This window comes from Zingiber officinale, chromosome 9A (genome assembly GCF_018446385.1).
Source record: "Zingiber officinale cultivar Zhangliang chromosome 9A, Zo_v1.1, whole genome shotgun sequence".
NCBI lineage: Eukaryota > Viridiplantae > Streptophyta > Magnoliopsida > Zingiberales > Zingiberaceae > Zingiber > Zingiber officinale.
The window spans coordinates 137,041,611-137,063,632 of NC_056002.1; the positions used below are offsets into that span (position 1 = coordinate 137,041,611).

A 22,022-nucleotide genomic window follows, 5' to 3' on the forward strand; every position below is an offset into this window, starting at 1 on the left:
TCCAGGAGCTATATAAAGGCCCCAGGAGCTAGGAATTAATGAATCAACTGCATTCAACTCTTGTATTCCAATCCTAGCAATAGTTTTGAGCTTTTAGTGTGTAAAGGCTTCTCTGCCTTCAAAGAAGGAGATTGTTAGTGAGCTTTTCATTGCCTTTGATTAACAACCATCTTGGTTGTAACCAAGTCAACTTCTGATCTTCTCTAATTCTTTTTGTTTTATTATTTTATTATTATTGCATATTTTAGAGTTGAAAGAACGAGGAAGGTATCTTTAATTTGGCAGGCAATTCACCCCCCTCTTGTCGCCCCCGCTGCACTAACAAGGACCTCCTCTGCATAACATCTTGTCATTGTCGACCTACTAGGACTTTCCATCACTTGTCAAATATTCTAGCCTTTGCGATTTGTTTTGACTTCCTCTACCAACATATGTTAAACTTCTCATTGTCCGTTAGACATCTAGTATGGACTTCTACTTCCAACACTTGTTGAATATCTCTAGTGTCAAGTGTCATGTTTATTTGATTCATCTAGACTTTTTCAATTGTCAAGTATTTATTCAAACTTTACCTACTTGACAAATATAAACATCAAATTGTAAAACCATGAGTTGACTATACCAATAATTTTCCTTTGTTGATGTTTGATAATATATTTAAATTAGGATCATCCATCAATTCAAACTTCATCTTCTATGCCAAACCTAGGTGAATGTTTCCTAACTTAAGCAACTCACCTCTTCATATTAACTCTTTTTTTCAATTTATTTTCTATCAATTATTCTTGGGCAAGAGTCAAAAGAGCGCTCTAATTTTTCTAAATAGTCAAAAGGGCGCCCGCTTTATTTTTTATCAAAAGGGCATTCCATCCCACGTAAAATAATACAACTATCCTTTAATACTATTCCTATTATTATCTCGCTTATAGCTTCCGCCTAAATTGTTGGGGACATTGTAGCAACTACACATGTTAGTTGTAGCAGCTACAGTCTGTAGTTGCTACAACATGAAAAATAACCTTAATAAAGAGGGATTAAAATTTTTCAAAGTATCAAAGAAAGCTTTAAATGAGGTTTTTCAAATCTAAGACGGGGCCGTTACAAGTTACATTTGATAACAAATATAGATTTCTGAACAAGTTTCGATTTGATATATTGTATTTCGTGACTCAACACGTGTCAAAAGTTATAACATCTTAACTACAATTTTACAGCTACTACAGCGTGCCTCCGGTTCAAGATTTAGATGAGAATATAGGTGAAAGATAATAATGAAAATAATGTTATAGAGGGTAATTGGGTAATTATACATAGAATGAGATATCATTTTGATAAAAAATCAAAATGGGACACTATCATGATGATTCCAAAAATAAGGGACGCCCTTTTAATTTTTACCCATTATTCTTCTATAAAAGTTGGAGGCTTTGGACTAGTAGTGTATCATTTACCACTAATAGAGAAAGGATGTGCTTATTTTTCTCACCTAAGATTATACAAAAATTATTACATTAACATATTGTCTTTTGTCCAATAAACTCCTATGTGGTTATGTCAATACACAATATTGAAAGATTCTCTTACATTAACAAACTATCTTTTGTACGTGACACTTCTATGCCAATATACAGTTTTCAAAGATTCTCTCTCCATAACGAATCTGGTTGGGGGTGTTGATGCATATAATCCTTTAGCTAGGTGAGTCGACTTGCAGCATGCCATCACATCCTCTTATTAGCCTCAGCTAGATGGCAGGTAGAATACACAACATTGGATTTCAGTTTAGTTGTTTCAGAGAGGTATCCAACCCTGCAATTTAATGTTTATATCAGAATACGAATAAGAATCAAATGGTAACTTCTTTGAATTTGATGACAAACCTTGATTAAGCCATTTTCAGTGCCACAATAGACGATATCATTTGCCGACAGAAGGCTCGTTACCTTGCATCCTGCTGCTAACCTTCCTACTTTCTTCTGCTGTTGTCCTCTAAGCCAGATCTATGCAAGATTCCAGGTTTCAGATGAAATGATAGATATTGAGTGAGTTCTTTGAGAATTAAGAATGATAAAAGGCAAGTCTACCTGCACTGTACTTCTCGATGAGCTGCAATTCAAATATATGAAATCTTCCACTACTTCCATTGCTTGGACTGTCATGCGTATGGATATTTGAGGTTGCCAGTTCTTTTTCCAGTTCTGTGATATCCAAAAATTAGATAAAGTTGATAAAGAGTAAAGTCAAATGACAATCCATACCTTCATACAGGATCCTTCAACAACAGCACCTGCACTATATACCCAGTCCTTGTAGAGCTTTATTGCATTTATGGGTTTCTTGTGAATCCTCCAGCTATTCGCTGGAGGTCTAATGACAGTCTTGTTTCCATCAGACAAGTCAATTTCCTAACGGAATTTCCATTTTTCAGATAATAGTACAAGTTACATGCTCAACATGATTATATATAGATGTTTTGATATCCAACAAACCAGAATGCTTGAATCTGAGCATCCAAGGTAAACTTTCTCTCGAGCAATGAGAAAACATTTAATTTGTTTACTCTTGCATAAAGTTTGGAAACTTCTGGATGCATTACACACCTAGAAAAAAAATAAATTGGATTGAAATTTGAAGAATAATTGTCTAGAATATAAGCTAACTTTTTATAGCAACCAACAACAGACCTTAAGCCCACGGCTACATGTTACAATGAGTATTGTGTCGCCATATGTTCCTAATTTTTGGATTGGCTCTTTCATCTCTATCACTTCAATGCACTCCAGTTTCTTCTGTATCATTTTCCATAGCTGTAAAGAAAATCATTAGCATTTGATTTGTTAGCAGTTATCAAATCCAATCCTTCGTCAAATAGAATGATTCCATCACTTACTCTTATGGTTTTATCTGAGGATCCACTTATAATGCTATCCCCTGATTCAGAAAGGACAAAGCAAGTAACAGCTTTTTTATGTTCTTTGGCCTCCCATAGAAGCATTGATTTTTGACAATTGATATCCCAAACCTGTTTCACGATATCACCTCAGGTGAACTTTGGACACTCAAACTAAAAAGAAGTAATTTCCAAGGCCATGAAGAAAAACTTTTACCAATTTAATTTCAATTATATTTAACTCTAGGTTAATTGGGTTTCCCAGATGCCTTAAGAGGTTAATGCAAACAAGGAAACAAATATCATAGAAAAGAAAATAATTCTGAAGAAAATAAATTAAAGATAAATTCCAGATTGATTCATCCGTAATAAAAGGAAAGAAATCGAAAATCTTCAAAAACAAAAAATATTCAAGGTTGACACATCTACAATAAACAAGAGATTTGATTTTTATTATTTGGTAATTGATATTTTCTATTTTGGTAATAGATAGGGAATAATTATAATCCAGATTGTCTCATGTCTAAAAAAAGTTCATTATTTTTGTGAAGCACGTGTTAAGATAGATGCTCCTACATTTGATAGAACTACAGACCCTAATGTATTTCTTGATTAGTAAGAAGCATTGAAAATTATTTGACCCTAATGTATTTCTTGATTAGTTAGACGACATTGAAAATTATTTGACCAACGTAATTTTACTTCCATTGAATGAGTAATTATTGGACCCGCTAAAATTTATTGACGATGTGTTCAAGCATTAGAGACCAAGACGGACAAGAACCCATCACCCATTGGCATGAAATGAAAAGACAATTAATGAAAAAATATCACACCAAACATGTAACAAGAAGAAGTCAATTTTTGAAACCATTATCTAAAGACGTTAGTTCTCTTACAATTCATGTGTTTGCCACTAAAATAAAAGAAATGTGTTCAAATAAACCTATTTATAACCTAACCTTAGAGAAATCCTCTAAAATTATTTTAGAAGAGTCCTCTAATAATATTTTAGACAAGCCCTTTAACGATGTGATGTTAGAAGAACCTCCTATTGACTTGAGTCACTTGACTTCTTTAGAGTCTAATTTGTGAGTATCTTGCATACTCACTGATCCGGCGGTAAGGACGAGGGACCCCTTTTGAGGGGAGTCAACGCCACGTGGAGGTCAAAAGGTCAAACGACCGACCGGAGAAGGGGGAACCGGTCGGCCGAACGGGGTCTAAGCGGAATCAAAGAACGGAATCAAAGAACCCGACGGGGGAGTCGGGTCTCCGACGCTCATGGGGAACAGGTTCGCCTGGCCGAGCGGTTAGCCCGCTCGGCCAAGGCATAAAGCAGAAAGGCTATGAATAGATTTATTCGAGCACACGACCGGGAATCTCCCGAGCGGACCAGCACATACGACCGGCCGGACGTGAGGGGACTGCCGACCGGACGGACACTCGGCATGGGGTAAGAAGAGACAAAAGGACAAGGGAACATCTTCTGACAGCGGGTATGTTCAATGACCAGGCCATACGCAGGATCTTACGACAGAGGGTTTCACTGTCCCATCAGAGATGTGCTCGGACTGTAGCAGTATGATGTCAGGTAAGCTCTTCTGACAAGCCCATACTGGGGTATGGTTAGAGGACACGTATTCGCCTCGGTACGTGTGTGTGAGCCTCTTCACAGCTCTATATAAGGAGCCTCACACTTCGCCTGAGGTACGCATTCTCGCATATTCAGAGTCACTTTCTTGTCCTCCTCTTGCCTGACTTGAGCGTCGGAGGGTCGTCGCCGGGAACCCCCTCCCCGCCCGACTTTTTTGCAGATTCATCGGAGCTCCATACGGCCAGTCAGAGAGCCACGTCAGCAACTCAGAGAACGCCACGTGCCCAGCGTCCGTTGATTCAGCGTTCGGACAGGATCACTCACCATGACTTTAAGCCAAATAATATAATACATTCATGTTACCCAAATAAGCTAAACACAACAAGCATCATGATTTAGTAATGCAAGATTATAGTTTAAAAATTTGCAAAACACTTGGTATGATTCCTTCCATATGTACTTCTATCCATGGTTTAAAATCTACTGTGTCAAGATTTCGGTCCTGGATTGGAATGATACAGTTTCAGTATCATATCGTGCAGTATCGATATAGTTTTGGTATTTTTTAAATATAAAATATATTAACTAAAAATAAAAAATTTAATCTAAATATTTTTTAAAAATAATTATATATTAAAGTACTGGAAAAATTTTATTAGGCTTTAATTAAATATTTTTATTTAAATTATCCTAATATAGCTATGAGTTGATTAAAATTATTAACCTAAGTTATCTAATTAAACCTAAGTTACACTTTACCCCTCCACGCCACCAACATAGTCACGACGCATTGACATAGGAGGTGTGCTTGTGCCGGTTCATAGGAGTTGTTTCACCCAATTGAATTAAAAGTCTTATTTTCTTCTATATACCAAACCAAGAACTCCATTTTGCATATTAGAAATATATCTACCACTGCAATGATGAAAATTATACTAAATAATGATTATTATATTAGAAATATATCTACCCTGCTTTTTGAAAGAGGCTATTTCCAGGATTCGAACCCGTGACCTTTTAGTCACAAAGCAACAACTTTATCGTTGCGCCAAAGCTCCCCTTCAAACAAGGAAATAAATAACATAAAAAAATTAAAGAAAATAAATTGAAGATAAATTGAAGATTGGTTCATCCGCAATAAAAGGAAAGAAATCTAAAATCTTCAAGAACATAAAATATTCAAGATCAACGCATTTACAATAAATCAGAGATTTGATTTTTATTATTTGGTAATTAATATTTTCTATTTTGGTAATAAATAAGAAATAATTATAATGCCAGTTAGATTAGCCTATTTTTTATTTAAAATATTTATTTCATATTACTTTGAGTCAAGTCTATAAAAGAAGTCCTGAGTTTTTATTTTAATCATCTTTGTGTCCGAGGCTTAAGTTATAACTAAATGATTACGTCTGAATTTACTCCAAAAAAATACCAGGAACACAGTGGTATTTCATTTCCTTGATTCTTCAAGGCATAACTTGGGTCACTTTTTCAATTATTTAAGAAAAAATTATCCAGTGCATGTCCAATATGATGCGCTATATCAAAGAGTTTGGTGTCCATTTTACCTTGGTTTGGCTGGCAAAAGTAAGTGTAAAACACCAAATCAAAGGCAAAAGACAATAGCTTAACATTTTTAGTCCAGATAATGCTTACCCTTATTGAGCCATCAGAATGACCAACACAGAGCTGTCCTTTGAAAAAGATGAGAGCAGTTGCAGCTCCCATGCTCACCTGGCCCACCTCTACAATTTGAGTATGCACACAGGAAACTCGCTGCAGTTGCCACAGAATTAGATGGGCGGGCACATTATAGTATTAAAGTTACCCTGTCTTAAAGAATTGACAATCAATTTTAAATATTTATGTTCCTAATCATATAAAGAAAGATTTAGCATATAATACTCAAGTGTAATAACTGTCTTAAAGAATTGACAATCAATTTTAAATATTTATGTTCCTAATCATAGAAAGAAAGATTTAGCATATAATACTTAAATGTAATAACAATTAAAAAGATGGTCCTTGTATAATCATGTTTAAAGACTATAGTCACTATCATTTGGATGTTTAAGTTCATCCAAATAAATTTATTAATAAGCATGTTGCCAAGGAATAACCATTTTACTTTCATTTCTCTTATCCGAATAATCCTTTCTTTCTCAAAAGAAAAGAGTCTTTAATAAAACTAACCGGTTTGGTGGGAAGAAAATAGTCTGTGACTCTAAGTAATTCTTCAGCCATCCATGTGAAACTTGATAGACGTCTAAGAGACTCTCGTATGCCTTCTGTGAAGTTCATAAGCTTCTGCTTTCCTATGAATTAGAAAATGTGGATGGTTATTACAGTTTAGAGCCTATAAAATTACACAGAAATAAAATAACAGCAGGTAGTGAATATAATGGTGCTTCACTAGACAATACTGATCCAATGGTGTTGTATGCTGGTAAGACTATTAACTCAATATGAAAATACATGTGCATTGATATTTTAAATTTTTTGTTTAGATCTTATCTTTTTTGAAGGAGATATTCAATGTTGACAAGGTACTGATAAGTTATCAATTTGAGATTCTACTCTTTGTAGCGCTTATACTGCATTATACTCATCCCTGACCAGAGTAGACATTTTGGAGCAAAGGACATTGTAGTTTCCACTTCAACTTTCTTCTAAAATGATAAATAGTTTGGCTGTTATTGATTTTTACCTTTTCCAGAAGTGTAATTGTACAGACAAATGCATGATAAAACTCTGTCATCAAGATCTGAACCCGGGCAGAGAAACTGAGCTATTTCAGTTAACAAAGTTCCAAAGGAATATTTTGCACTAGTTGAACCCATAATGGCAATTTCACTCCCAAGCCATGCAAGAAATACTAAACAGTCATGTGAAACAATCTTGGTTTTGCTTTGAATCCCTTTTTCCAGAGCATCAAATAATAGATCACCCATTTTAATGATGCTTCTTGCAGCTTTTGAACTCCATGCATTTATTTCAATATCCTGCACAATCACATTCTAGTTTTATCAGTCTATTTCATTTGATTTTTTTTTTTCAATTTTAATACATAGAAAAGTATGTTACAAGAAAGAACTTGGGTAAGCAAGAGCTACTCACTTAGTGTTAGAGAAACAAATGTAGGCAAATAGCTGATCTCGTTAGAATCCTAAAAGGGACATTCCATGTATGAACTAGATTGGTGGTTTATGTTATTGCAGAATAAGTTAGTTCAGTGGCAAATAAAAAAAACACTGATAAACCAGTGACACATGGGCGAATTTGTTTTCTTGAAGGTCAACCAAAGGTTCTATGAGTTTCCACATAATAGATTTGTTTTTCTCAGTCTAAATAAGTCTAAATCAATATGAAACACATTTTCAACTTGAAGAGAGTATGAAGAATGTCCCCTAAACATGAATATTAACAAAAGGTCTCTACTTGGCTTGCGTATGTGTGCCACATACAATGATGAATGATCTTGACTATTACCTGCAAGCATGGATCGAGCCAGTCTATGTTTTTGATCATATTCCTACTACAAGTAGATGTTAAACCAGCTCTTTTTAACAACCATGGAGTAGTATATGGTTCTCCTGTCCAAGAATAAGTTCCTCCAATGTTTGAGAGTATACTTGCAGCTAATATCTGGATCCTGCTACTCTTTCCCTGGGCAATTGCTTCCAGCAAAACTTCCATTGCTTCCTCTTTGAAAACGCTCCTACCACTTGATTGTTCCTGTAAAAATATTCATACGGTCAATACTTCCTTGTTCAGTTCTTCCCTGTGTCAGATTGGAGTTGATCAACATTTTCACTTCGAAAAGAAAAATCTGCAGTTACTAGGATTTTGTCTCAATTAAATGATCTCTTAGTCACATGTATGCAAGACAAAATATCTTCCATGCTTATTTTTATATTAGGAGGAAGTTTGGATTCGCGATTTGAAATCATGTACCAAAATAAGTGGCATGGTTGATATCAGTTCAGTACTTACCTAAACTAGTAATTGGCATAAATAATGTTCCTGTGTTGCCAATGGTGATCATGTTGATGCATATCATGCCAAAATCTGATGCTCTTTGGCATGCTACGACACATAAAAAATAAATTAGAGCAATGTTTATAATTTTTTTAATTTGTGTCCACATATTGAATTTGTACCATTTTAGATGAGACAAAAAATGTGGCATGAAATGTTATTTTAAACTCATGGGTATATATTTCTCCTCTTCTTTTTCTTTATCTCCTTCATCCTTCCACCTCCAATTCACCATCGGCAACATGCAACCACATGTTGACACAATATCAAAACTATATCATTCCCATCAAAGATCAAAACTCTACACAGCTCAACATTTCAATACTTATTTGGATTTGGGAACTTCGGCCATTTTCTTTTGTCCATATGACTTCAACTTATTTACCTTTTTGAGAAACAAGTGGAAGGGTTGGGTACTTACATTTGTATTATCAAATATATCCTTAAACTTGTACTTGTATTATCAAGCATAGGCTTGGCCTTTAAAATTGGGGCAAAAGATTAATCTAGGACATAAGGAAAGCTAATCATCATAAAGAAAAATATAAAGAGGACAATACACGGATTTAGATGGTTTTGGTCACTGGGTTACAACCAGAAGTCAAGAGGAAATAAGAGAAATTTAATATGGTAGTGCAAAGGTATAATTGATGTGGTAAGACTCATAATGTAAAAAATGTAGTGTATGCCACTCTATATTTCATATTAGTAGCACACATGGAAACAGTCACTAGAATCTATTTCAAGGATTGATCTCCTAATGCTTACTAGCTATCAATAAGATGGTAAGAGTCACTGAATTGATCTCACCATCCTTAAAGTGCTAATAGTGTCTCGATGAATATGCAAATCAAGCCTTACATTTTCACAAATTTAATGCCCAAGATTTTTGAATAAAATAATTTTCACAATATGATACTTAGGAGAAAATAATTTTCAAATATATAAAAATGATAGAACTCTTTAAGAAAACTATATTTCTCCCTCTTGACCTCTATTGTTGATTAAACTTTTCGATAGAGAAAAAGAACCATTTAATGGGTAAAGAGAGGACCAACTTTCCAACCTTTCATTTTATATCCCATCAATGTGCGCACTTAATTGTCTCTTTATTTTCAATTAAATCTTTCATTCTCACAATCCATGAATATGAGCAATGACTCTTTGTTGACCAATATGAATAAAACAACTAATCATAATAAAGTTAAATAATGCTCCAATTTAATAGGAAAATAAATCATAATAAAGTAGATAGGGAAATAAATCATAGTAAAGTTAAATAATGAGACATTTAATCATAATAAAGTTAAATAATATGACCAATTAATAAAAAATAAAATTATTTCTAACATTCTCGAACTTGGCTCATATGACATTTTACTTTAAACATATTGCGCAAAGTGTAATCTAAATTCTTTCTTAAATTGATCAATCATAAATCATCATTAAGTAAAAACTAATAAGGATCATGGCGATTGTACATATATGATTAACATAGTTCCTTCCGTTATCATAATATTAATTTTATACTTAACATGAACTTAAATGAACATAAACATAAGGGTTCATCAATAATATTTGCTATCAGAGTTAAATCCGCTTAATAATTGCATAAGTTATTTATATATATACTAACATAAAGAACTAGCATGCATTAATGTATCAGAAACAATATTTAAAGCGCTCAAGGAGTCAATTACTTAAAAAGCATCAAACCCAATTATAAGGTCATTAACAATTTTATATAATGTTCTTTTTTTTGGCATGTTCATTGAATGCCTTTGGTGGCAATGCTTTATTTAATAGATCCACAATTTCAGATTGATGTTAAAATGCTCAATTGACAACTCTTTGTCTTTGAATTTATTTTTTAATGACAATATTTCAATTCCATATGTTTAGTACCTTTTAAATTTCTTATCATTTTTAGGGAAAAAAACTACTGCGATATTATCACAATAATTTTTCAATAGTTTGGCAATACCATTAATACGACCTCACCTAATGGGATAAGATTTGGTTGTTGTTGTTGTTGGCAATACCATGAATAGTGGCCTCAAAGCACAACCACAACTTCTATTGTAGATGTGACAGTCACATACTCTTTTGCACTTTTTCATGAAATTACTACTCCACCTAAGGGGAACAAATAGCCAAATGTGGATTTTCTAAAATCAGAGCATCCAACAAAATTTGAATCTAAGTATCCTATCATCCCAAGATGATCAATTCTCCTATAAGTGAGCATCTAATCTTTCATTCCTTACAAATATTGCAAAACTTTCTTTGAATTTTTCTAGTGATCCAATCCTGGATTCCTTTTATACTTGTCCACACTCCAATCTGGTTTGGTACAAGTCTAAGCATACATAAAGTCTCCCAACAATATATGCACAAGGAATTTGCGTTATTTCTTTGGGTCATAAGACACATTTTATCTCCTTTCTGAATTTGAACAATACTTGCAGAGTGTTTTTCCATCCTAAACCTCTCTAGAACTTTGGTAATAAATGATTTTCGAGACAACTCTAACACTTCTTGAAATCTATCATGGAATATCACAGTTCCTATCGCATATAATGCCTCACCCATATCTTTGAAGAAATGTCTTGGTCATGTGTAATAAATCAATATTATTATTAACAAGAAAGATATCATCAACATTCAAAATTAGAAAAATAAACTTTCTCCCACTCTCCCACTAACCTTTATATATATATATTGATCTACATTTTTTTTCTAAAATCCAAAAGAAATCATAGTATCATTAAACTTAAGATATCATTGTCAAGAAACTTATTTAAGTTTGATTTTTTAAGTTTACACACTGTGTCCCTTTCTTTCAACTAAAAAACCCACAAGTTGATCCATATAAATTTTTTCGTCTAAATTTTTTAAAAAGGTCGCTTTCACATCCATTTAATGTAACTCTAACTCATAATGAGCTACAATTTCTATAATAATTTTTAGTGAGTCCTTTTTTGGAGACAAGAAAAAAGATATCCTTGTAGTTAACAGCATCCTTCTAAGTGAAACCTTTGGCAATAAGTTTAGCTTTATATCATTCAATATTACCATTGATTGAAGAGGACTTAGAAGATGTTACACAAATTTTTTTCCTCAAACAATGGAATCAAACCATTATAACATTAGTTCCAACGTCAACACATGGAACAAAAGTGGAGGACTATGTTCTGTTGTACAGTCTTTTACAAGATGATCTCCAAAATACTAACAAGTAGATTAGCAGAAATAGTGGGGAGCATACTTCACCCAACACACACATGACACATCTTTTGTTAGAGGAAGATCCATAGAATATAATATTCACCTAGCCTAGGAGTTGCTTAGAAAGTACGTAAGGAAGAGGATATCCCAAAATGTATCCTAAAAAAAGATCCCTAGAAAGCATTTGACTTAGTCAGCTGGTCCTTCCTCCAGGATGTTCAACTTGGCTTGGGTTTCCCACAACATCTAGTGGCATGGATCATGGAATGTATCACGCCTCCACCACCTTCTCAGTTGTATGGGTATTTCAGGGGTGCTAGAGGACCGAGGCAGGGGAACCTACTTTCACCACACCTCTTTGGGAAATGTCTAGAGATGTTCTCATGGTTGTTACAAAGGGGCCAATTATATACATCCTTTTTTTAGCTAATATACACATTTACTTATAAAAAAATTACCATTAGAGTCACGATTGGTCTTAAAGACCCACTTACATCCAACTCTTGTTGTCCTTTCATGCGATTCATAGATAAACCACATAATCATATCTTATTTCCCTTTAAGACCTTCTAAAGGCTACTCTTTTGGTCCATCGATTTCAGGTTCATTATGAACAACTTCATCATGGATGGAGTTTTTGGTCATTTATTTGTATTCTTAAAAGTTGTCAAATTTCCCAATAACCATAGGGAAGAAGTAATGGGTAAAGGAACTTGTACCCTAACTTCTTGTATTTCCACATTATATGGTTCAACACTCCCACTAGTTTCACCATTCTCAATGAACCTAACAATAAAATCTATATCTTTGGACTTTTTAGATAACCAATAAATAATCCACTTGTGGATAATAAATTCTTACTTTAGACAAGCAACCCCAAATACTGGTTTCCTTCCTTCCACAATTCAAAAGAAGTCTTTAGAACTGCATCACTGGAAACTTTGTTGAACAACTACATTAAGATTTTCAAAGCATATATCCACAATGATAACGGTAAAGAAGAATGACTTAATATACTCCTATGTATATCAATCGGTGTACATTTGCACCTTTTTTCTATATCTTTATTGCGGTAAAAAGGTATCCTTGGCATTGTGTATCAACCATAAATGCCATGTTTTTCCATTAATTTAGCAAACACGACATTATCCAAATTTATAATACTCCATAATATTCACTACCACTATTAGACCCGATAATCTTCATCTTTTGACTTAATTGTCTTTGAACTTAATTAGGAAACACTTATAAGGTATCTTTAAAAAAAAAAGACAGCCCGATGCACGAAGCTCCCTCTAAGCAGGGTCCCGGGGAAGGATTATGCAACCTTACCCTATTTTTTTGTAAGAAGCTGTTTCCAGAATTTGAATCCGTGACCTTTTGGTCACAAAGCAACAACTATACCGTTGCGCCAAGGAATCTATTGATTGAAATTTTTCATGCAACAAATAAATATAATTATAACATGAAAAATCATTAATAAAGGTAATGAAATATTTTTCTCCACAAGGGATGGAACATCAAAAGCTCCACATATATTTGTTTGTACAATTTCTAAGTTGTATGTTTCTTGTAGCTATTTTCTTAAATGCATGTTTTTTATGTTTTTCCTTAGTACAATCCGCACAAATATCAAAATGAGTAAAATATAAATCATGAATCATTTCATTCTTTACTAATTTGTGCAACCTTTCCTGGGATATATGACATAAACCTTTACTAAGTTGTGAGCCACAAGTAAGCTGTGCCTCTCATCCATAAAATCACATTTAGTTCCAACATTATGATGATAGGTTAATGGAGTCGCAACAAATAAATTATTAAACTTTAATTTATATAGACCATCACAAAGAAAACCATAACCAATAAAATGATTATGCCTAAACATACTGAAATATTCATTTTCAAACATAAAGAAGCATCCAAATATATGAATACCATGTTTTGCTAACAAATAAAAAAATAAATTTCTACTAACAAAAGGAAAATAAAAGCTTTGAAAAATCTAAATGATATATATAGTGTCTAAAATCAAATGATACGTTCCAGTGGCTTTAATTGGAGCCTTGATTTAGTTTCCCATAAATACAAACTTTTCATTAGACTTTATGTTTTGAGTCATAAGGAATTTCAGCATTGTATTTGAAACAGGAGTGGTGCAACTAGAATCAATCCACCATGTATCATAAAGAACATTTTCAAATTTGATTCAAAACATACTAAAGAACTAGGCTGACTTTTTTTAGAACCAAACCTTTCATTTTTGGCAACCTTTTTGATAGTGTCCAAGCTTGTGATGAAAAAGACACTTGTCATCCTTTTATACCTTCTTTTGGAATTGAACAGATACGCAATTAACATTAGGTGTCCTTGCTGAGTTAATAAAGTCTAGTCTACCTTCTCGAAAAAGATTTAGTAGAGTTGCATAGAACAAAATTTTGTAGAACTGCTTAATCTTTGCTCTCTATAACAAATGAGATTGCAAGATCAGTGTGCTTCTTTAAGAAGTACATGAAAACAACTGGACATACTCAAATCTTGCTAAAACGTTATGGTGTTTGGGCATGTGTTGTCAAATGGAAATTTTTAGTTTCTTCTATTTTCAAAGAAAAATAAATGATGCTATGGTGTTCAAGCATGTGAAGTCAAATGGAAATTTCTAGTTTCTCCTATTTTCAAAGAAAAATAATTATTATTATTGGTTTTTAAATTTTCAGAAGAGTACATTCAATGCCATAACCTAAAATAAAGCACAAAACAATAAGGACTTTACCAGCATGTCCAGTTGAAGTAGGAGATTAGCTGCCATAAGTTGATGCTCAATTTCAGTTTGTCGGATACAGGCCATCAATGAGTGCATGATGCTGATACTTCTCTGTTGCCATATCTGGTGTAGTAGATGAATGCCTGATGCCCTGAAGTATTTCAGCTGATGGAATTCAGTATACTTGGCCTGAACTTAAATCGCGTCAACGAACAAAATGTCTTAGGGTATTCTATATCCACTGGATATCCCAAGAAAACTAAACAAATTTAACTTCAACATTTCCAAGATGTTTATTTCTACATTAATGTCACCACAAAATGCAGCACATTAAAGTTTCCTCGCATATAAATGACTTTCACAACACTATATACACATCTTGACAAGGTTAGTTTGAACAGAGATGTCCAGTATATATGTTAGCAATCAAGAGTGCTACAATCAGATCATATCTAGAATCAGTGGCAGCAATGACTTTTAAGATTTCAATATATGCATAGCTTATACCTTCCTCTATATGAAATGGATAGGCTTCCTCCCTTGCTAAGCTTTATATGTTGTATCACATCAGTTGACTGAGAAAACTATCCATCCCCCACTTACAAATTACTGGTCAAGCATCACATATTAGAAATATTTCTATCTATTTGAAGGTCTCAATGTGGCTAACTATTTTGCTTATGGAGAGGCATTTTACATGGTAAATGTAATTTAAGGTGACATAGATAATGCTATCTTGTAAAAATGAAAATTATCTAGCTGTACCGTGGTATTTGCAAAATCTCATGGAAATATTGCAGCGCAGCAAATTTGGAACGTTTTTCATTACTTCTTAGAAGATGAAGGAATGGTTCCACTGGTGTAAACTGTGACAGGAACTTCTTGCAGTTTCCATTAAGGTGCATACACCTCACTAGTATAGCTGCTAAAGGCACACCTTCCTCCAAGTTCTTATACATTGCAACATTCACCAATTTAGAGAGAATTTGTGGAGAACTAATGGATGACAAATGCATATTATTAGTTACATAGTCAAAGGCAGTCACTAAAATTTCAATCATAGCTATTGATGCTGATGATGGAGTCAGTGGTAGTACTACAGACTCCTTTGTGTGACCGCCTGGACTGCAAGCAACCTCCACTAGTGCTGGTAGAAGCTCTAGATTTCGTATCTCTGAAGGTGATGGATTGAGCAAATAGATAATGATAGCAGCCTCATGCACATTTCTCTTCAATGCACTTGCAAGATTGCATAAATGAGAATCCTTCTTCTTAATATCCTGAATAATTGTTTTATCTTCTGATATAAGAAGCAAGAGAATAGAGACTGATTCCCTGATGATGTTTTCCTTTTTAGAAGCTGAAATGATCTCCAGTAATTTGTCAAGGATCTGTTGTTTTGTTGAACTGTGTTTCACCTCATTTTTCTTTTTCAGTAATTGCCAAATAGTTGTTATTTCCAAATCAGCATCTTCATTACTTTGATCTTCTTGGAAAGACATACTCGAAACAGTCTTTTCAAATATTCCAAGAAATTCAACTTGATTATCTTTTCCATAAATTGAATTCTCATCATACCAGTCTTTCTCTCCAGTTGAATAGTTTTTTCTTCTCCTTATAAAACTTCCTCGAGAAATGAATTCAGATAAGTTATACCTCGTACGTAGTGTAGATGAGAAACTGTGAAAGCATCTTAACTCATTTATAGGCGATCTTACAGGTGATGTCCTAGCTTTTGTATAATAGTTATAGATGGGGGAAGTTTCCACATCTTTCAAATCTAGGACTGAATATTTTTCAAGTGAGATTGGCGATCTTCTAAATGATAGGCAACTCGCACTGACTTCATAGTCTTCCTTATCCACACTATATCCAAGAGATTCAGGAGGCAATGCGCTGACAGGTTCATAGTGCAGACATTCAGTTAGATGGTTCCTGTTAGCAACCAGAAGATAGATGGAGAAGAAACCCAAAATAAGATAGATGATCATTTAGCAGTTGTTAATATACCTCTCACCAGCATTGGATGCTAAAACTTCTGGGCTTGTTGACAGGAAAACTGCTGGATACTCTACTAGCCGTGCCCTTTCCTGCATCAGTACTTTCAGTAGTTGTTTTGTTCTGTGATTCATTATAAGAGAAAGTTCTGACAGTTTATAATGCCCTCTAGCTATTTTATTAAAACACAATGTGTCTCAAAACATATTTGTAAAACTGTTTAGCTAATACTAATGGACTCAATATCTCCTCTCCTAAACAAGAAGACAATGTTCAAGGAATTGCATTTAGATATCTATAACTGGCTTGTATGTCCATGGATTACAAATATGATGAACTTCTTGCATAATGATAGCTGATCAATAATATTTGAATTCAAAAACTTCCCTAGATATTTTCAAGAGAGAAAAAAAAACAAGCTAGTGTGAGTGTTTCAGAGAAGACACCAATGATCAGGACATGGAAATAATCAAAGTTTGTACAAGGATCGAAGGGTGTTTTAGTTTGGGCCAAATAGAAGGTGGAATGGGATGATAACTTCTTATGTGTTTTGGTTCGAGATTTAGAACCTGTTTCATAGCCAGAGTTGGGGCAGTGAGCTAATCTAAGATAACAAGTGCGGTGATCAACTAGACCGATCAAGTGGATCGGGCCATGCAAGGGAGATGTGCCATGCAGGCCCATTGAGCCAGACAACCAAGTAGGCAGGTCACGCTAGATGAATCAAACTAGCCGAACTAACTAGGCAACTCAAGCAGATCAAGTCTGGCAATATGGGTCAACTAGGGACTTGAGTCAATTAAGTTGAGTGATATGCACATTCATATACTATTCAATATGCTTAAAATAATTCCAATCATACTATGAACCATAGAAATTAATAACTTGTTCCACTTGTTGTTACACTCTCATTCTCATTCTTTTTTCCATTCCATTCAACTCTACCAAACAACCTACTTTTATGATAATTGCATTTAGGCTTATAAGCTAGAGATTTTCTTATCTCAAAAATGAAAACAACAATAAACAAAACAGTTGGGGGTGCAATTATAGGTTATTGTTGGATCTGATGGATCAATATGTGAACTTATGTAAATTGGTAAATCTAGCATGGTTTCTTTATGCTTGTAATTTAATATGTGATAAACTTAGTTCAGAATGATATCCATTTACTGAACTTCGACTGAAGTAAATTGGTAAATCTGCCACGGTTTCTTTATGCCTGTAATTTAATATGCGATAAATGATCATTTACTGAACTTCACCAACCCCTTGGAAGTTGGAAGGATTTATAGCACATTGAAATATAGTGTCTAGCTGAAGAATAAAAGAAAATGCTCTAGATACTAATTCTGGCTATTATTTATTACTTGATAGATGTTGAGCTTATTTTTCTAATTCAATAAAATGCAGGTCTCTGTTTAAATCATAAATTACCTCTAAATCACTTTCTTCTTCTGAAGAGGCATCATGTGAGTAGAAAGAAACAGGTGAATCTGATTGAGACTCGTCTAACATTTCCTGAAGGCATCTAATGTCGAAGTTTTCCTTTACCTCCCCAGAAAAACTCATGTCCAAGTTTAAGAAAGTGTCGTCCTTTTCTGTGAAATGTCCTCGGTCTTCAGAAATAGATGTGGTGGCCTCAACTGTTAGTTGTACAGCATCTTTGACATTTAATGCATAGACCATGCTTTCCTGCAAAAGTTATCTTAATAATAATGTTGGAGGTCCTTAAGTACCTGGGCATATGCGTTGTTACTTGCAGCACAATTTGTGAAGCAAAGTTTTGAGCACTGATTCTAGAATATATCAGTCTGAATGTTATTTCTACATGCTGATTTAGAGTTAAAACTGACTTCACTTTAATTTTTTGGTGCAAAATATTGAAAGTTTTGGTTACTTACAGAAGGAAACTTTAACCCAGGAGGCACTTGCTTGAGAGAGTTGAAGCATCTGGCACTGGCACAACTTGTACATCTGTTCATGTAGAGTGACCAATAATTAATAAGAAGCCACGTTAACTAAGAAAATTTCAATTCAGGCGTTTGGACTCCTAGATCTACTGCAAACAAGTAAATATATTAGAGGAAGGCAAATCAATGTCAGTACACAAAATTGGAATCGCAATCTTCAGTTGCCACCAGTTGAAGAATGTTCAGTGGGCATTTTATTCTCATTAAAGGGGGCAGCAAATCAAGGATGAAGCCCGCACAAGTGATGAAGCATTAATCACAGCTAAATCTAGGATTGTGATGGATCTAACTGCGAATGCACAATAGTTAAATAACATATTCTTGGCAAATGGAAGTTTGCCCAGATGATTAATGTTCTGCTGGCATAAAGGTACACGTGATAAGATAATTAATGCAATCGTTTTGATTTTTTATAAAAATATGGGAAAGAAAAGAATACTTTTACCAGAAACGATTCATCTTTTTTGTCGGCAAAATTCTACAAATATTACTCACCCATGCTTATTCTCTGCCTCTCTGTCACCGAATTCATCATCTGAACAATCGCTAGTCCATGGGGGAGTTTCCCCATAGGAAACCACCTGATAGTACATCAACCAATCTTTATACTTCTTCACATGTTTCCTCGCGATCTCTTCTTCATCATCATCATCCCCAATGGCAGAAGAAGAAGAGGAAGAGGAAGGAGAAAAGAGGCTCCGCCACAGGGCCGGCGCGAGCTCCTTCCGGAAGCAACTGGGGGAGACGAGGAGGGAGTGGAGCAAGTGCATGATCATCTGCCACTGATCCCCGCTCAGTTTGCGGGCGAGTGCGAGGTAGAAGTAGGCGCAGCAGACGAGGTAGCGATTGTGGACCCCGGCGGTGCTGCCCTCCTCGTCCAAGAGTGCGGGCATCTGCAGCATCTTCTCGGCGGCGGCGAGGCGGCTGGAGCGGTGGGCTGGCGAGATTCGAGGCAGCAGCGCGGCCTCGATGTTGTCGATGCCCCAGTAGAGGTTGGAGAGGACGGAGTGGTCGGAGAAGTCGAAGAAGGCATTGTGGGAGACGGCGAGGGCGCGACCGCAGGCAAGGTGGAGGGCCCTGCGAGCGGCGGGATCGGATAGGAAGTTATTGAAGTGGCGGTTGACTCGAGCGATGAGGTGGCGGACGGAGGCTAGGTCGAGGCTGTGGTCGCAGAGGAGAGGGAGAGGAGGGGGCGGGGGCGGGGGCGGGGGCGAGGGCGAGGGCGAAGGGAAGAGGGAGGAGGCCATTGGAGATTGAAATGCAGAGGAGAGTCGAGTCGAGGCGAGGCGAGGCGAGGCGGTGGATGAGGGAATGAGTGAAGAAGTGGAAGGAACGTAGGCTCGTGACTGCATGCGGACAAAAGAGAGGGCGCAGGACCCGCGGCTACAAGACATGGTGAGATGACGTCAATGAGCACGAGAACGAGAAACAACCGGGAGAGACGGAATGTTTTGTTGGTATTTTTTTATAAAAATACAAATAAAAATAAAAATAAAATGTTCTTAATATATTTAAGAATCTTCTAGCAAAAATTTTTTAAAATTTTTACTAATGTTAAAATATCTTTCGAGATATTCCTTTGGCTACCATAATGTAATATAAAGTACTGATTTTACCTTTTTAAAATATCATCTAAATTGAAGCGTTTAGTTAGTAAATTAAAAATGTAAAGATTTAAATAATTTTTAATAAAATTTTAACTTTCCTCTAAAAAATAATATTTTTTAAAAAAGAAGTCTTCAAATTTCTAAAAATTATTTATACTGTGTTTAATATTACTTTAAAAATTATTTAAATTATTTTAAAAATTAATATATATGAGGAAACCTGTCCTGACGAAGTGCATCATCCACCACTCTGCATGGTCAAGACTTTCTCTTGACCCCTCTCAAGCACCGATTCATTTTCTCTAGACTCTCTTGACCCCTCTTAGGTGTGATCTATATTCTCTTGCCCCTCTTTGGCAAGCGACTTTCCCTACATAGGGAGATCCTTACTAAGTCAATCCTCTTCGATCTCAACCTTTGACAACTCTTGACACCTGCAGCCATTGTACCCTATTGCTAGAACTATTCTTGATGAGACAGTAGAAGTCGAAGCGTGACACTTGGCCAACGACCCGACCACGCTATATGTATGACTTTATTGATGTCTCCTCAAGCGCCCGACCTCTTCTAGCTCGGCCAGTCAACCGATTTTCCGATTGTGTGTCAGACTATGTGGCTTGTACGGCAGCTTGCGTGGTTAGTGTGTCAAGCCACATGGATATTCTTTTTCATCGGCTATATAAGATTCAATAACGATGAATGGAGAAATAATTTTTTTCTCTTGCGTAGAGGCTACTCTATTCTATGTCATTTACTTTTCTTCTCTCGCACGCGCGCTCACTCGCAAGCCTCTTTCCTCAGCTCAAAGCTAACTTGATCATCGAAGAAGTCACGTCGATGCCCACTAGCACGTATTGACTTCTATAATTTTGGATTTTGACTGGATGAATGACAAACATAACTACAACTCAAAGATCGGAGTGTATGGGAGCGGCCGAGCCAACAGATATGACCATTAAAAACTTTTTTAAAAAAAATTATTTAAACTCTTTTTAAAAATTTTTAAAAATTATTTTAAAATTATTTTTAAAACTATTTTTTGAAATTATTTTAAGAAATATTTTTCAAAAATAATTTAAAATAGTTTGTCAAAAATATTTTAAAAATTGCTTTTAAAAAAATAATTGAAATTTGTTTGCAAAAATATTTTAATTTTTTTTTTAAAGAATGTTTTTCAGAAATATTTTTCAACTACTTTAAAATAATTCAAAAAAATTCAAAATCTTTTGAAAAGTACTTTGGAATTTTTTTTAAGATCTTTTGAAAATGCTTTAAAAAATTCTTCAAAAAACCTTTGAAAAATACTTAAAAAATCTTTTGAAAATACTTTAAATTATTTTTCAAAAATCCTTTAAAAAAATTCTTTGAAATATTTTTAGAAAATAATTTGAAATCTATTTCGAAAATCATTTGATTTTTTTAAAAAAAATTTTAAATCTTTTTTTAAAAAATTTGAATTTCATCATTAGGTAACATCATTGATTAATTGTATTTGTTATTGGTTTATTAGTATTATATTATACATTTGTATGAACATTCTTATATCTTATAAAAAGTTTCTCCATCACTAGAAAAGTTCTAGTAGAGACAAAATATAGTAATGCATTTTCAGGAGTGATCTATCTAACATATGACTAGGTCGTATGCAGTCAATTATTGTAAAAAAATAGAATAAATAGAATGTTTCTATTTACTTTTCACTGAAGACTAATCAACTATCCAGTTGACTGAGATGGTAATATCAGTCAATGAATGTCAATCCGAGAAATCAAGAAAGAGTCATTAACAGGATATATAAAGCTGCAACAAAAGGTCGAATTCAAATGTGTTATATGGACTCTTCAACTTGAGGTCATGGAGCAATGGACTAATCAATGGATTCCAGACTTGAATAGAAGTTTATAAAAGTTAATTTAATGGAGGG

General features: G+C 34.6%; 1 protein-coding gene across 1 annotated transcript; it reads right to left on the bottom strand.

Annotated features, from left to right (window-relative positions):
* Positions 1 to 1,457: 1,457 nt before the first annotated feature.
* On the bottom strand, positions 1,458 to 19,858 carry LOC122021271 (putative E3 ubiquitin-protein ligase LIN-1). The gene is made up of 17 exons (XM_042579374.1): positions 18,987 to 19,858; positions 18,423 to 18,495; positions 17,956 to 18,213; positions 16,531 to 16,610; positions 15,286 to 16,455; positions 14,530 to 14,671; positions 7,980 to 8,225; positions 7,198 to 7,492; positions 6,684 to 6,805; positions 6,147 to 6,266; positions 2,891 to 3,022; positions 2,685 to 2,807; positions 2,490 to 2,600; positions 2,259 to 2,405; positions 2,085 to 2,198; positions 1,881 to 2,000; positions 1,458 to 1,809 (listed from the first exon to the last, which is right to left on the bottom strand). Exons 1-17 carry the CDS (start codon positions 19,841 to 19,843, stop codon positions 1,792 to 1,794), a joined length of 4,128 nt encoding a protein of 1,375 aa, XP_042435308.1. The 5' UTR covers positions 19,844 to 19,858; the 3' UTR covers positions 1,458 to 1,791.
* Positions 19,859 to 22,022: the final 2,164 nt, after the last annotated feature.